Source organism: Scaptodrosophila lebanonensis, unplaced genomic scaffold, assembly GCF_003285725.1.
Source record: "Scaptodrosophila lebanonensis strain 11010-0011.00,11010-0021.00 unplaced genomic scaffold, SlebRS2 tig00000053-arrow-pilon, whole genome shotgun sequence".
Lineage (NCBI taxonomy): Eukaryota > Metazoa > Arthropoda > Insecta > Diptera > Drosophilidae > Scaptodrosophila > Scaptodrosophila lebanonensis.
Window position 1 is genome coordinate 4,376,669 of NW_022060548.1, and position 17,799 is coordinate 4,394,467.

Sequence of the window (17,799 nt, forward strand, 5' to 3'; positions counted from 1 at the left end):
TGGTCAGCTCAATGGGCTCCTGCTCCAGAATGCTGCCAGAACGTGCCTGTGGCGTGGAATCTATGGCCACACTGACCTGCGAGGGCTGTCCATGCGCTGGCTTCGAGGCAAAGCTGCCAGAGAGCGAACTGAAGGCGGGCGATGAGGATTTGGGCAGAGTATGGCCGCCAAGGCCATGTCCTGACATCCACTCACAGACCTTCGTGTGGGTGTCCACAGTGGAGCTGCTCAGCTGCCTGGTGATACCATAACCATTTATGGGCGAGCGCTGCGCCGTCTTTATGGCCTCATAGGTGTTGGTCTTACGGACCATATCGAGTATATAGCTATCGTCGCCATCGTGTGACTTGCTCGCCGTGCGCTTTAACTCATCATCGGTGGCGCCATCGTAGCTTAAAATGCCTCCCAACTTCCGCTGAAGGGAGGTGACGCGCTTGCGTCGCTTCTGCAGCAGAAATGTGGCATAGATGACGAGATTTAAAACAATGAAGACCGCAATTAGTGCAATGAGTAATTGCAAGGTGGTCTCTGATTTGGCCACTGGATCGGAGCCCGTGGCACCACCATTCTCTCCATTGCCCACCGAATCGTCAACAGCTGCCTGCGATTGCTGTTCCACATCGCTGCTTGTCGTTCCCTCTTGCTGCTGATGCTGTTTGTTGACGTGTCCAAAGGTGGGCGGGGCATTGTACATATTCTCGGCGGCGACTGGTGTGAGCTCCCCGTCCCCCCCTGCCAACGGATCTTGCAGCAGCAATTTGAGCGTTCGCACCGGATCCTCGGCGCCATTGTCACGTGTGCCGTATTTGCTCATATGACCCGTAATCACCTCACTTCCGCCGAGGCCCAATCGCTGACCTGTTGGCTTTGACGGAAACGTGGAGAAAGTCCCGTCAACGTTTGTGGTCAGCGGGCCAGAGCCTGTGCGGTGCTTCAGAAATGGCTGCTGATGCTGCTCCTGTATGGCCGCAATTTGATTTAGCTCGTCCGGTAGCTCTTTGTTCCAGAAATTCATGTAAATTTGCCGGTATTTGTAGCCAACAGTCGGTGGTATGCCTGCGAATAATTCCCGATTGAGAAACGTGTGAACAATTTCGTTTTGGAATGCCGTCAAATGTGTGTTGGCAAAAAGAAAGGAATATGTGTGTGTGTGTGTATGTGTGTGTGTGTGATGAGTGTGTATGTGTGTTTGTGTGTGTGTGATGAGTGTGAGAGTGGTATTTACCTATATTCAAATAGGCCTGTCCTCGCTTATTGAATTCCGGCCAATCCAAGTCATATCGGTCCCATTCTAAGGCATGCGAATTAATGAAGGTGCCCTGCCAAGGCGCTTTCGGATTGCTGAAAAGTTAAGTGGTTAAAAGGATTAGGAGACAAATATTTAATATGACGAAAAATTCTTTACAATATAATATAGACGTGCAGCCCTTACAGCTAATATATTGGGTGCATCTCATTACTTTCGGTAACAATCAGAATATAAACATAATAAATATGTAGAGAGAGGTTGCTTTCAAAACTTTAGTTTATCAAATAAGAAGTAATTCTCAAATCCTCTCCATTCTTATCAATAAACTCAGAAAAGAAGACAATAATCAATATGGACTAGAATGCATTTAGTTAAAATATACGTATAATGTTCCTATTATGAGCATGATAATTGCAAGCAATCTTCTTTTGAGTGTAATGCGATGGTTCGTAAAAGAATAACCAATAAACGTTGGATATTTTAAATCATTAAATTCAATTAATTTTTTATTATAACTAGCTTAAAAATGTATTTTACAAATAAAATTTAATAACATATTGAAACGTCAATCCAAAAAGCGGGTTCGAATTATTTTGTAAAAATATTTCCTGATAAAAAAACACATTAAGCAAATATGTTTTGTCGAGATGATAATTTATAGTACATTATTTGCCTTCATCTACTAATATTTCATTGTATACCACATTTTTGAAAATTGCAGCTTTCCTTAGTTCACTTCATTTTTCTTCTTTGTATTCAAAATTTTCTGACCTCACCAAATTGGCATTCATCACGTCTCATAGTTTTTTAATTTCAATTCATCATTCTGTGAGTCTGTGAATCCATCTTGAAGTGCAATTATTATTCTTCCCATTGAATTGATGCGAAAAGTCACATCAATGAGATTGTCTTCTAGTTGGCTTCCATTCAACAATCCTGCAACCTACGCTATTCATGGCGTCAACTTTGTCGTCGCTTTGACTAATGTCTCGCTTTATGAGTTTTTGCCTCTTCGCTCCATTCAATCTCATTTCCTTTGCATAAGCATAAGCCGCATTAGGAGTGCACACGAAATGCAATCACAGAGCTGCAATTGCCACTGCCAGGCTGCCATGGCAGTGGCACTGCCAGTGGTTGCCATCATTGGCCAATGTGCCATTCATTTGCTCATTAAATGCCAAGGCTAAAAAACCTAATAACCGCAGACATAAGCCTCGCCAGAGGACGCAAATAGCCGAAAGGAGAATGGCGGGAGGAAGGGAGGGACCTGACATGCAAACCAATGCCAAAATGTCTGCTAACGATCTCTGATTTCAGTTTTGATTGCCATTTTTCTAAAGCATGGGCAGGCAGTTGCTTCAAATAATAATATTTGTTGTTGCTGATAGCTCGACTACTGTTGTTGTTGCTATGGTTGTTTTTGTTTTTGTAATGGTTATGGCTATGTCTAAGCTGGCTGTTGTTGCTATTATTGCGGCTACAGCAGAATAATAATAAAAAGCGCAGTAAAAATTCTATTCATTTTACTGTCCAAGCGTTGCAGATTGCAAAACGTGCCGCAATCTAACGGCGACGGCACGAGGAAAGCGTCATGAAATCTTTCGCGCATACACGCACACACACACACACAGATACAGATACACTCATACAACGAAGCGGTTTAAAAATCTCTTAGGGATGTGCCTGGGACGTGCTCATAGGTGCGGCAAAGGTGATAAATTTAATTTTATTAAATTGTTTTGAGTCTAAACTTGATGAATAATTTACTGCGAGATGAATTTTTAGTAAATTGAAATGTTTGTTGTATCATACGTCATTTATTAAATTTGTTCAAATTTCTTGTCTTTTTAACATAATTAATTGTAGCTATTCGATATGGACGTACTTATTTAATAAATAAATAATTTGAAAAAAAAAAAACACCGAAAAATTAAATTAGTCCCAAAAATTGCCGCTTTTCAATTCAATACATAGTTCTTCAGCAAATTCGTTATTAAAAAGACAAATGCTAGACAAGTTGATTAAAAAAATAAGGTCATTTTAATTCATTGCAATTCTTTTATAAAGAACCCATATTGAAAAACAAAATGCAATTTAAAAAGTTTTACATGTAGTTTTAAAAAATGATGCCCCCACAACAAGAAGAAATTTACATATTTTAAAACTTATTTGATCAAGCTGAGTTGTTTTCAAAGCTGTTAAACTTTTTCAAATTCTAGTCCTAGTCTTCTTTTTCCCCATCTTCCCCATCTCCCATCTCTAATGTGGTATTACGAGTAAGCCAGCAGCGGCTTAAGTCTTTGTGTGTATGTGTTTGCGAGTGTGTGAGTGCAACACTTTGCATGCGAAACGGCTCCACACCAGGAGATGCAGATGGAGATGCAATAGTATGAGGAGTAGCGGCCGACAGCAGTCGCAGCCTTAACTTTCTCCAAATGCACTTTTATATCCGCTTTTGACTGCACTTCCGCCCATCAGGCCGACACGATGCCGTCGGCTTTCGTCGGCATATTCGCTCACTTACCCAGTTTTCACGAAATTCGTCCAATATGCCATTACCGCTTCGGATAGCAGCTTTTCCTGCACGCTGTAGTTGTGGCTGGAAAACGGACCCGCAGGCGCAAGTGGCGCACCAAAGATAAACGCCAGCTCCTCGCCCATAATGCTGTGTGGCAGCTGCAAGTACATAATGTGTTGAGAGCAAAAGAAAATAATAATAATAAAAAAATTGTGTCTCAGTGAAATGTCTTCAACGATTTTCGTGCCGTTTGGCCAGCATCAATCTTGCCACGGTTCCTCCATCCTGCATAAATATTTAGTCAGTCAGTCAGTCGTTTTTGTTCAGACCAGCACCTCCAACAGCACACCACCCCCGACCTCAAACCCTGCCCTCCGGTTCGTAATGCTGTGTGTGCTTGTAAGTAGGTAATAAAGCAAAGTTTTTATTGTTGTCAGGGCTGGGAGCGTAACAAAGTCACAAAGCGTTTTCCTTGGCGCCCTCGTCAGTCAGTCAGTGTCCTTTTTGTTGTTCTGCTTTTCCCGCCTCGATTCGACGCCATTGTCGTCCTACTTTGACATTCATGAATGATGAATATCAGTTTTGATTTTGCAATTGTGCGAATTTGATTAAATGCGCATCTACAGCATACGACATACATAAAATATTGAGCACGGTTATGGCTAAGTCGATTTTTTATGACTGCGTTGGATATGTTCTCAGTCCAATAACCTTGAAGAATACCGCAGTAAAGGATATTGATTTTCTATGCATATCACAGCTCACATACTCATCTGATGTGTTGATGAAATTTCTTGCTCTCCTCTTCTGTACAAGTATGCCTCCATTGCATGAAGTCACATGAATAATTTTGTTTACAAGAAGCAAAATCAATCACAATTTTAGATTTGTAGATGAGTCGAGAGAGCAATAGATGCCTTTTTTATTAAGTAGCTTATAAGCATTTGAAGTGCTTAGCAACAAGTGACAATGGTTGACAAAAACTGGTTGCAAATGGGGAAACGCCTATGTACAGAGAACCCTACAAGTAAATAATTTAGCTGCCTGTTTTTCTATTGTTTAACTTCTATTTATAACAGGTTCTGGCTTCTGTGGTAAGTTATTAAGCTATTTATTTAATTCGCTCATCAGAAACATCAATTCTTGTGTTCCCAAATATTTAATCTCATTGATTTAAATTTGTTTTTTTTTTAACATTCGTTACATTTTGAAACATAAGAAAATAATTAATGGGATTTTATTTGTTGTTTATGTTTCTAGATTACGTAATGTTTTGCTTTCTAAAATAACCAGCAAAATCAATCAAAATGTTCAATTTATTTGCCAACTGATTGTTTTCAATATTTTCGAATCGATGTAAAATGTGTGAGCAATAATAATAAAAAATCGGTGTATTTAGAGCAAAATATATAATAGTTCAAATTAAAAAAAGGTAACTTAAATAAATTTAAAATGCAAAAGTACTTTTGTTCTAAGTATTTACATAAAATTAACATTAATATCACACACCCAATAAATTTTCATTTTAAATGAGCGCCAATTAAATTTTGGTTCGGATTTTAATTTATAGGCATGCATAAATTTTCATTGCTTGCTTTTCATGTTGTTGTTGTTGTTGTTATTGTTTTATACACAGATACGCATACCGCATCGCATCCTGTCACAAATTATCATTTGCTTTGTTATTATTAGTTTGTATTATTTAAAGTTACTAACAAAAACCTGCGGAAATTCAATTTTGAATATAAAGGCATAACTTTTGTAATTTATATTTTGTGTTTGCCAAAAGCGGAAGCAACAATTTGACTTAGTTTTGGGGCTCGTTCCTTCTCAGTACGTCTCTGGTTTCCGTTTTCCACCGAATCGTAATCAGCTTAATGGAGTTAATGGGCACACGCCTTGTGTAAAATGTTTTTAAAAGTGCTTGCCAAATTGGGCTAATAATATAAAGGAAAGACGGCACGCGCTGCGACATCTTTGCACTTAAAAAATTAACTTACTTCAATTTAGATAAACAAATGAAATAGGTAAACATTTTGTAAACTTATTTAACCTAATTAGATATTCTGATATAGAGGTTAACGTTTACCAATTTCAACCAACTAAGCATTTTGAGAAATAACAAAGTCTGTTTTTCAATATGCATAGTTTTCGTCACTTTTTTGGATAAGTGTTGAAAAGGTCGTAATTTAGAAAAACTACTTTGTTTATATCAAATTGAAGTGTATTTTATATACTATTATATTTTATTCAGTTTGTAAAATTCCTCTACAATACTCCTATTTCTGTAAGTGTAGAATACCACGTCAAGGTGTTCAATTGTTGTTACACTTATTGTTGCCGGTTTTGTGGGTGCGCCACACCCTTCTTCGGTACTTTATAAGCTTTTAAAAGATTAAATCGTTGTCCTCCAAATCTTCGACTTGAAGCGCTACGCAGCAAACTGTTGCTAGTGCATCGCATTTCTCTTTTAATTTGGGACTAAAATTAAACTTTGCTATTTGTTAATTTGAAATTGCTGCTCCGCCAGCAAGCCCACAATGGCCAGAGCCCCCACGAACTTCCGTTTAGTTTTCAAGTTTTCTGTTGTGAATTTTGCTGCTGCTTCTGTTTGCGCACTGTTCAAGTTAGCGTCTTCCCTTCGGGTCTGCGGGCTGCCCAAAAAAGTATGCTATACATTTGGCGTCACGTCAGAGTTTTTATTATTTGCCAAAGTCTTCAACAAAAATCCTTTTTGCTACTTGATATCTTCTTCGTGGTATTTTTATACCCTGTACCCAAAAGGGTACAAGGGTATATTAGTTTTGTGCGAGTGCACATGGAACACACAGAAGGAGGCTTGGTAGACCCCACAAAGTATATATATTCTTGATCAGCATGACAAGCCGAGTCGATATAGCCATGTCCGTCTGTCCGTCTGTCCGTCTGTCTGTCCGTCTGTCCGTCTGTCCGTCTGTCTGTCTGTATGAACGCAAGGATCTCCGAAAGTATAAGAGCTAGAATAACCAAACTTGGTATACAGATTCTCCTGAGACCGAGAAAGGGCGAGTTTGATCATTTTTTCTGATCCACCCCCCACTCCACCCTATTAACGATTTTCTATAACTCCCGTAATTCTTGGAATTTTGAACTAAAATTTGGTAGTCACATTAGGTTAGTTATTATATAACCGTATACCAAGTCTCATTATGATAGAATGATCGGAAAGAAAGTTATAGCCATATAACCAGGCCCAATGCACACATACATACATATGTACAAGTACACAAACACGCATAAGGCACGATTCTGATGTAAATGTAAATGTATGCATGCATGCATGGAATATTTTATATTTAATTTAGTTAATTAATTAAATTAATTTAGTTAATTAATTAAATTTAATTAATTAATTAATTTAATTACTTTTTTGTGGGGTGGTACAGGGTATTTAAGAGTTGAGCCTGCTCGACTTTAGCATTCCTTTCTTGTTTATTCTGAGCTCTGGCTGCGGTCAAAAAGTTTTTGCCACTGTTTCTGCTTCCTTTACGAGTATTTTTATATTCGTCTGCGCTTCAAAAATAAAATTTAAGTTTCGGTTATATTTATTTTATTTTCATAAATTTCTTTCCTTCCTCTAACATTCATTTCGTATTCTTATCGGAGCCGTGCTTGGGGCCTGGGTGCGGTCTAGGCCAACGCGTTGTGCGTGTGTGCATCGCTCTGCGCCGACAAAGGAAAGTTTCATGAGAAAAGGCTCCAAAAAAGGACAGCCAGGAAATGCTTGAAGTTGTCGCTGCCGTGAAAAATTGCTCGCCCATAGGAATTTAATATGTAAAATTTATTAAGCACGACAAGGAATATGTGTGTTTGTGTGCGCGTTTTCAGTACATGGGCAGTCCTTTCTCTTTTTCTAAGTTTGTGATTTTTCTATAAATTGGTCAATTGAAATAGAACGTGTCTTGGAAAACTTTTTGTGGTCGCTCCGTTCGATGCTCCCAGCTGTCAAATTAAATTGCACACGAAAGTTACAAGCAGTAAGCCGAAAGCAATTTGTTTCGCTCGAGCGCTACACAGGGCTTGGAAGCTACTGAGAGGCGAAAACATGCTCATTGAGCATGATATACATTCTTACAAGTCTTTTCATAATATAAACATAATTGCTGGACCATGCATGTGGCTTTTCTAGAAACCAAATGGTAATTGTGACCTTTACTTTTTATAGATTGTCTTTAATGCCATGAAACCCTCTATAATAATGCTAAAAAGTATATTTATCATATTATGAATTTCATAAATCTTTTACAGGTATATCAGTTTCTCTTCAATTATACATATAATGAAGTTAAATACCTTATTTTTTTTACTATAATAAAGATAGGCACACACTTAGTTTTTATTCTTCTTCGATCACCAAATTATTTATGATATTGAAACTAATTTTCAGAACTCTTTCTGTAGTTCGAAAAAAAAAGTATACAACTACTTCCAAAGTAACCTAATTGCATTCGATTTTTCGTAATTATATAAAATATAAACTTCAAACTACAAAGGTTTCTCATCGATCTTTGTCTTATTCAATTAGAAAGTTCAACACATCTACCAATGAAATGTAGTTAAAAAGTTTGCCCGGAATATTTCAACTTTCTGCATTGGTAATTGGAAAGAGTAAATTGTTTCATGTTATTTCTATAGATTGCCAAAAGCAAAAAGTCTATAAAGAAAAATATTTTCTCACTTGCTGTCTCAGAATTTCTTAATGCTGCATTCAGTTTAGCCCCAGCTTTTCTAGGCTAAGCAATGCTTACACTTTAAACGCTACATATCAGATATTTGTATAATTTTCATTGCACTTCTTGAGTCAGAGCTGCCAGCACCCGCGCCCTAATGCAAAACATGCAAGACATGTGCCAAAAAGTTTTGCAATATGCCAGTGGCTATAGTCAGACAGTCAGCAGCAAGCAACTTAGTCATTCACTCAGTGAGTCACTCACTCACTCAGTCATTCAGTCAGTCCGCCAGGCAAGTCACTCAGCTCTGACTAGCTCTGACTAGAAAAGACTGTTTTTTTTTTTCGTTTTTTTTTTTGTGTGTTGAGTTTGGGCGTTTTTGGCTCTCAGTGTCAGCTTCTGGCTATCTGTGTATCTGTGTGGGAGTGTGTGTGGGTGTAAGCAGCCTGCTTAAGCATCAAGTTGGCATGAAAACAGTCCAAATAGCAAGTGCAAGCGCAGTTTATGCACAAATTTTCGCATTCAACTGGCAACAAAGAGAAGTGAAGAAAGAAGTAGCGAAATAAATAAGAACAAAATGTCAAGCGGGAGAAGAAGCGAACAGACAAAAAATGCTGCGGCATTGTGTTTGTTTGTTCATAGCTTTGTTTGCTCGTTTGCAGACGCCCACATCAGTACACTGCGAGAAATATTGAGTGATATCTAAGATGCAAATGATCGATTTGGCCTTGCAAAAATAATATCTTAAATTGTAAAAGAAAAGGCAATTTATTCAAAGAAACTCCAGGATATCCTTTTTATTTATTCTATTTATTATTTTAGGTTGAAGTTGTAATTTTCAGATTATTGCGTATGGACTGCGTATGGTCTCTGAGAATGTTTATTAGCATGCACATCGATCGAGGTGGTGGATATTGTGGCATTCAATATTGAAGTTCAATGATTGAGGATACTCAGGCACATCAATCAGTAATTGTTGAAGTAATTTGCAGCTGGCACAGAGAAACAAGAGCACCATGGCGAACATGTGGCTGCTGCAAAGCATGTGTTGCAGTATCTGACAAAATCGGACACTATAGATATGCAGCTGAACTGTCGTGCATGTGACGAGGCGGTGATAGGCAGATTGAGGTGGCGACGTGAGAAATCGTAGGGCAGGTATCTTAATACGTATTCTTCTTGGCAGGTGGGCCAGTGTCTGTCAATTTGAATAGCAGGACTGCAGATTTGCAGCCTACAAAGGCAGAGTGTAGCGAAGTATCAGGTGGCTTGGAGACAAGCTAAGTCCACAGAATTCTGCCAACAACCCCGTCCATCACGACAGTTCAGTTTGGTGTATTGACAGCAGACATCATTGAATCCGGAAAGTGCTACATTGTGTTTCAACTAATGACAGCTTATGCCTTCACAAGGAATTTTTGAAATTTAATTTTGAATAGTAATAGATACACAAATTGTTTCTTTTCAGAGAAAGAAATTATTCTGCAATAACTTTGCCAAAAGGAAACATTTTCTTTAGGTGCATTTATTGTGCGTTTGTCGCTTGCCTCGTGGCATATTGTGCGCTTAGCACATGCTGAAATCTCTTGGCAATGATAATAATTTGTAGGCACATCCGTGCCTGTATATCCCTCGGATCCCTTTCATGTTTGCTTAAGCAGCCAAGCCGTGTTTGCACTTGTCCTTTGCAATTTGCTGTCGCACAGCGACACTAACACAGCCGCCGCCATTAAATATTTAAATGTATTTAATTTTTCATAATTTATATGCTCAAATATGTCGCCGGCAAGGACTGCACGCATTTGTCTTCATATGCGCTCAACGCACATAAATAAAAATGTCACCGTGTGGGGTGCCAAAACGCCAGAAAGCATGCTTTGCAAAATTTCTCATCCAAGCGACATTTTGCCATGCCAAAAGTTTTTCAATAAGCTACGCTGGAAAATGAATAATAAAAAATGAAGAGCAAAGCGTAGATACTATATGTTTGCATTCGAGAATAATTTCCATCATTCTTCTGGCTTATTTTCATGCTTTAATTGCAAACTATTAAAAAGTTGTTGCACTCCCGGCGATTACCACAAATCGTTTTTCGTTGCTCTTGTCACTTGTTGTTGTAGTTGTAGTTGTGGCTGCAGTTGTTGTTGTTGTTGCTGCTGCTGCTGCTACTGCATGGCTGTCACTTTAGGTTGCCGTTCGTGCACATTTAAAAAGTCATTTCCATGCATTATGGCCCGTGTAGAGGCGACTGCCTCAGCTATTTCGGCTTCTATGTAGTTTATTTCACTTGGCTTCGGTTGGTTTATGACCACCGAACTTTGTGTTGCGTCGCTCGTTGTGGTTATACTTAGAAGGGGGGAGGGATGGAATGGTAAGAGTAGAGGGAACCCATGGTGCGGTGGCTATAAAAATGCGCTTAACGCTAAGCTGGCGCTGCCAAAAATATAATGCGAAATAATAATTTTTTTTCGACTAAATGTTCTTTTTTTTTGTTTTGTTGTGTTTAAGTTTTCATCTTCATTATTTTTGCGGTCGTTATTTTTGTTTTTTGTTTTTGTCTGGCACTCTTTGTTTTTGTGGCTGGCTGGCAACAAATTTTGACCATAGATGACTCGCTGTTTGAGGCTTTCTAGATGCTGTTGTATATGTGTTTATTTTGTTGATTTGATAGCTTTCACGACGAAAGAAAATGAACAACTTTATTTACCAAAGCGTGGCATTGAATGGGAGGCATACGATAATACGAGTATTCAAAAAGCCTTTCACATTTGATAATGTTGTTTATTTACTTGTCCAAAGATATAAAGTTGAAGCAGAACCAATAAAAAAGTTACAATGAATGTTTTTTAAAAAATAAGCAAATTGAATGACATTTTAATTGTTATTAAAATAATCACATAAAATTCATAAAAACCATATAAAAACTGTGATTTTTTATATAAATAATAAATTCATTTTATTGCAATGTATGTAACTTTATAGTTTCTGCTTTGACTTGAAACTTAAAATTGTTTTTAAATTCAAAGTAATGTTGTTAGGCGGCTGCATTGTTACTGATTTTGTTTATAAACAGATTAAAGTAATCTCACAATTACTAAGCAACTAAACTATAGAGAAAACCAATTTCAAAGAAACAAATCCTATTTTAAGTTGCCGCAAGCTTATCATCTTTATCAACTTACCAACCTCTTATTATTATGAGTTCTTACAATTATAAATCGATACCTCCATTAAACTGCTGCGAAGCGCGTCATAGTGACAGAAGCAACAACAAAACCAGCGATGAAAGAAAGAAAATTCTCAGGGCTATCACAAAGAGGCAATCAGTAACAAATCCATAAGCATGACAAAGCCATAAAGTCTACTGGCAAAGAAAGCAGCGAAAACAAACCGAGCCATCAAACAGACAAAACAGAAGCACAAGCCGAGCAAAAGAAGAGAAAGAGGCGCAGACACAGCAGCAGCGAAAGCACCAACAACAACAAAAACAATAACACTCAAACCCAAATTTGCCGGCAGCCATAAATGAAGCCCCCCCCAAGTCTAGTTGTCTGCCAAACAAAAGTTGTGTTTTTATTTTTGTATTCCTGCCTCGGTCTGATGATATTTTTTAGGGTTCAAGCGCAGTTCATTGTCTTGCTCCTACAACTCTAGCTGCTGCTAATAATCATCATCATCTTTGGGGTCATCATTATCGTGTTCATCAGCTGGATGATCATATGGCACACAGCTGCAAACTTGCGAATTGCTTTGCTAAAAAGTCCAAACGGAGGCCAATGATACAATGACCCAATGTGCTGACCGCACGCAAAAGTTTTGTCGTTGTTTTTTTCCGCCAAATTGTTGGGAATAATTGTCCTTTATTGTATTACTACAACGACAGTCACAATCACAATGACTGCCATTGACGCTGACGATGGTTACTAGTAAATAAAATGCCATTAAATGCCATTAAATGCCAACTCATGCTGTTTGCTTAACAAAATTCGAACCGCACAACATTTGAATGAAAAGCGCAGCGTAATTGGAATTGGTATTTGACGAGCTGACAGGACGAACAGGCGAAATGCCGGATGCTGGATATTTGGCTATTGGTTGTTGTCTCTACTTACATTTGCATACGGTCCTGTGGCGCTGTTATGGCCAAAAACGTACATATAATTGCGTCGATTCACATCCGCGTGGAACAGTCCTGTTTGCAGCAATGGCCCCACAACACGCGCATCGGAGAGTATGTCGAGCACAACGTCACGATGCTCCAAATTAGTGGCATTAATCGGATTGTTGTACATGTCCTGATATCTGAACATTCCAAATATAAGAAGAAGAACAACAATAAAATTAGTAATGGTGGAAAAAAGCCAACCAAGCCAACATGGCGTATGCGCAATGTTTCTGCTTAACACGCTTTGTGTGGTTAGCCGTTTTTACTGCAAATCTTAATTATGCCGCTCATTTCTGTTATTGGCAGTTACTGCTAATGCACACACACACACGCATACACACACACACACACACACACACACACACACCACGGCCCATTGGCCTTAATTTAGCAAATGCTGCCAGACAGCCAACAAATTATGTGGAAACCTTTGATTCCACCATGTATAGTTTAATTAATGAATGGAGTGGGCCAAGCTGGATTCAGTTAGTTGGCTCGTGGGGAAAATAAATATGTGCATGCTTTATTCACATAACCATTCTACTTAGAGTCCTCCGCCTTTCAGGTAGGAAACAGTTTGCACAACCAGCGTTAATTGCTTTTATAGTAATGAAGTGCATACTTGTAATGATTAAATAAAACAATATTACTACCGCAAATGTAGATTTGATGATACATAATCCTGGAGCATCCAAACTCAATTTAAATCAATTATTCAGTTAAGGAGTTAATAACAGTGTTGCTACATTTTCATTTTTATTTCGTTCAAAATGCTAGCTTTACCTATTTCCTGCTAGCAGCTAGAATTTGACTGAGCCGTGATTACGCGAAAAAAAACAATTTTATTTTGTTGGATTTAAAATATTATTCCCACGCAACTTCTGTTTCTGGAATGAATTTGCCTTAAATATTTAAACATTTACTTAAATATTTATAAACTTTAACACTTTTTGGTTTGTGTTCTAACAAATTTGTGGCTTTATTAAATTGCTATGAAAATGAAAATCGTCCGTAAATAGTTTGGAAAAACGCCAGAGCAGCAAATTAACTTGAATTTTAAAAGTTATGAAAAGTTCTGCATGTTCGGGCTTATATAACTTGTCTCTGCTAGTGTTATATAATCAGAATAACTGAAATAGTAGGATTTCTTAGTTAATCAATAATTTATATATTTTTCAGAGCGGCAAATTATTTAGTACCTTTATTAAAAAATAAATTAAATAATGATCCTTGCATTTACTTTTAATTACTGTTAAAGAATAAAGTTTGCAGTTGGATATTGCCAATCAATGTCTATTACTCACTTTCACACTTTGCTTAATCTACTTGATTCAGTTGAATTGTCAGGGTTACGCTTTAATTATTAGATTATCATTGAATGTCTGCAAAGGAAATAGCTATACACACACACAGAAACACACGTACACACACGTATCATTGTCGACTGTAGTGTTCATTTGCATTTTCTTGGAAGGGACAAGGCAACATTTGTCATAAATAATCAAAGTGTGCCAGAGTGGCATTATAATTTCCTAATTAGATTCTTTCACGCCCCTCACCAAAAGACACTCGCCGACACTCACACTCACACACACACACATACGAGTATGTGTGTATTATTGTGGCATATAAACAAGCCCTCTGTTAGATGTCGTGTATGGACGCTGCCGTAAAATCAACTCAGCGTGAAATTATAGCGCACAAAAAGCAGAACCTGCCGGTGTACCTACTTACTTGTGTGTGGGCGTGTGTGTCAAGCACAACACTTGGCCTTTTGCTGGCAGCTGTTGTGGCAGTCAAGGCACATACAAGCACAGCACAGCACACCCCTCTATTCCTACACACGTACACACTTACACACCTACATATACAGAAAATGGCCGCCGGAGGCGTTTTTCAACGTCGTCTTGGCCTGCGCTTAGACATACAAATAAATAGAGCCATATTTTCTCACATTTTCAGTCAGGATTTTCCTCCTTTTTTGCGCTGTTGTGTTATGCATTTTATTGTCGGCTACTTAAGTTATGCACTTTGACCTCAATACAGACAGCAACCCCATGGCGCCACAGGGGTGCGCACTCATGAATGCCACTTGTAAGGGCGCTCTCGAGGTGCAATGCGAAATGTGCGCTGCCTTTTTTATTTCCTCTCGCTGATGTCCTTATAAGCAGCACATTGCGCGGGTGTCTTCGTACATACCCGTGCATACAGTATATCGTACTTGTATGCTTGTATGTCGGTTGGAATTTCGCATAGAATGTTGCTGAAGCGGAGACACATGTGGCCATGTTTGTATGCTGGCTCTTATTTGTATAAGTTCGCGTATTTGTCAACGAAACTCATGTGGAGAGACATGCCAGAAATCATGGATCCATCAGCTCCTGTTCCTACCTGCATATACACAGACGTATCTGTGTATTGTATTTATTTGCGTATTTTGTTATGTAATCCGAGACACTCGAGCACAGACTTAGCTCCGCTTGGCACCCCTCAGGGCAACGATTTGGTATCAAATGACTGACTATTGTCTGTGCGTAATCGTCATAAATAAACTGTTGATTTTTCAAGGAAACAAATATTAACTCGCTGACTTTCGGGGGCACAGCGATGGCTAAGCCATGTGGGAGGCAATATAAATTTCTAAATATTTTAAAATAATACTTTTTTATTTAATCAAAAACTCTGTCCTGAGATAGACAATTATTATATTTTTAAAGTTAAACCTTGACTTATTCTTATTATAAAATTCAATTTTTTTCTTCCAATTTTCTGAGTAATGTGTGCTTCTTTGTCGCTTGCAACTAAGTGTCGGAGAAAACATATTTATAAAATGAAAAAGAATTTATACTTGTATTGAAGAGGTCGTGCTTATGGAATTAAATAAAGCATAATAAAGAATTAAATTTGAGTGCATCACTAACCTGAAAAATGCTTTAAAAATCTTTCAGCTCGCCTCCAAAACCATTTTAAATAAATGTTAAGTGAAAACATTGTATACATTTGTATTTTCGTTTGCTGCTGGCCTTGCAGGCAATAGTTCCATTAACACTTACATTCTTTAAGTCTTAAATTTACCAATGGGAGTAAGAAAAACTTTCGCAAATATATCCATGACTGTGTTATACACTCCATTACCATCGCCATTCTTGTTTAATGCAATTTTCATTTAAATTGCATTTTATTTGCAGACTTCATTAGCAAACTCTTCAACAAATTCATTACAAACTGGTGGAGCACATGGAAAAATAAAACAGGAAACGTAACATGCACCAGCTCTGACAACAGCAGCAAGAGCTGGCCTCACATTTACATTAAAGCGTATTAGAGAGCTGCAGATAAGTCTATGGGGCATAAACGAGGTGGTATGACTCAAATATGTTAAAGAATGCAGCTAAAAACAATATTAACAGCGAAGAATTATGGGGTATCGATTTTGAATGTAATTTAAGCAATTTAAAAAAATGCAGCATTTTATTTTTACGTTGCTAGTTTGAGCAAAAGTATTATATTTCATACAAGAAAAAAAAGGGAAAAAATGTACATATTGCATACACTTCGTACCTTAAATAAGTTTAATAAGAGTTGATACTTAATTTCAAATAAAATGTGTGGCAAACTTTAAATAACCTTTTCAACAACCTTTTTTGGTTTCTGTTTGCTTTTTGATTTGTCAATTAAATAAAATCTTCTTATGTACTTATGTTCATTTGTTCAGGATTTATTTATAATGCGATTCATATAAACGATTCTTTAAATGTGACAAACTGATGAATTCTACACGCAAGCCTGAGCAGATGTGAAAAGAGTTGGAAAAGAGTTGACTTTCCCGTTTCTACTCCCCTCGTGCATCCCTCTAATATGTGGGTAAGCGCGCATTTTCTCGTATATTTCGTGCCAACGAGACTCCAAGTGGCTGTTCGAGTGCGGAAATATTTAAAGTGTCACACACGCTGCTCGGAAATTAAATGTGAGAATGTTGCTTATGCTCGGGTTGCAGATGTGGGCAGCAAGATGTGGATGTGGACGTGAATGTGGCTGCGACTGTGAATGTGGATATGAATTTTGGGGTTGAGAGTGCGGTATGCGAATACAGATGCCGATGCCGATGCTGATGATGCCACCGACATTGCGGTTGCTTATCTGCCAACATTTTATGCACTCATGTGTGCTCGTGCTCGAGTGTGTGAGTGTGTGGGTGTATGCTGGCTATTTTCGTCGGCTTTCCACAGAGACCAGAGTCAAGGTGGGTGCAGAACAAACCAAACCAAATCAGGATGCTTGCTTGCCTGGCTTTGTGTTTTTCATTGCATACTTTGAAGTGTTTGTTGTGCATATTTTTGGGCGCCAGACATTTGGCCACCAACATGGGTGCTTGAGGGTTCTGCGGTTTAGTTTTGAGTGTTTTGACGCTCTCTCTTGCGGCGCATTTTGTGGTGCGTATACGTAATATCGCCACACATCCACACATACATACTCGTATATGTATTTAATTATAATGCTGACCAATGCCATTGTTGTTTTTGTTGTTGCCTGCACTAAAATTTGATGCCTCACTCAGAATGTGCGCACATTTTTATGGGCTCCCCAATGCATTTGCAAAACTTTTAATTAGCCATTCGAGTATTTTGTTTTTGCTTCTCTTGTTGACCGAATGTCGCATCTGGGATCTGGTGGCCGCCTTATAGCTTTAACCACAAAAAAAAAGAGACATGTTTGCTTTGGCGCTCGTTTGATTTTGAAATATTTTTTCGCTCGTCACATTTTGACGGTTTCTGCTCACCGAAGCGAAATGTGTTTTCGTTGCGTTTTGGCACTTTCTGTGTGCATTCGAAATTAAGTCTGATTCAAAGTGAACTCCCTGCGCCCCCAGCTGCGAATTAATATACACATGATGGCACTCCAATTCGTTTTGTATGCATGATTTCTGGCTGCATTGTGGTCGTCTATTTAAGAGCTTATTAAATTGGTCAGACGAAAATAATCGCTGACCGGATCAAATAAGTTGTTTGCGAACATTTGAGAATGACCAGCAAATATTGAAAAATATTTTAAATAAGTAGGTGAACCATTTCTTAAATTTCATCAGCAAAACAATCAAATTACTATTTTACTATTTTTTTAGGCTAAAAGGAGCAACAAAACTTTTTAATAAATTCGA

At 38.1% G+C, this 17,799-nt stretch overlaps 1 protein-coding gene across 1 annotated transcript in view; it reads right to left on the reverse strand.

The window, feature by feature from the left end:
- Positions 1-17,799, reverse strand: part of LOC115623821 — a 61,813-nt gene that overhangs the window by 1,676 nt on the left and 42,338 nt on the right. The window contains exons 9-13 of the mRNA XM_030518365.1: positions 12,589-12,778; positions 3,774-3,925; positions 1,226-1,341; positions 942-1,056; positions 77-839 (exon numbers count right to left, since the gene is read on the reverse strand). Of these exons, the coding sequence (XP_030374225.1) occupies positions 77-839; positions 942-1,056; positions 1,226-1,341; positions 3,774-3,925; positions 12,589-12,778 (1,336 nt within the window). The remainder of the gene's footprint in view (positions 1-76; positions 840-941; positions 1,057-1,225; positions 1,342-3,773; positions 3,926-12,588; positions 12,779-17,799) is intronic.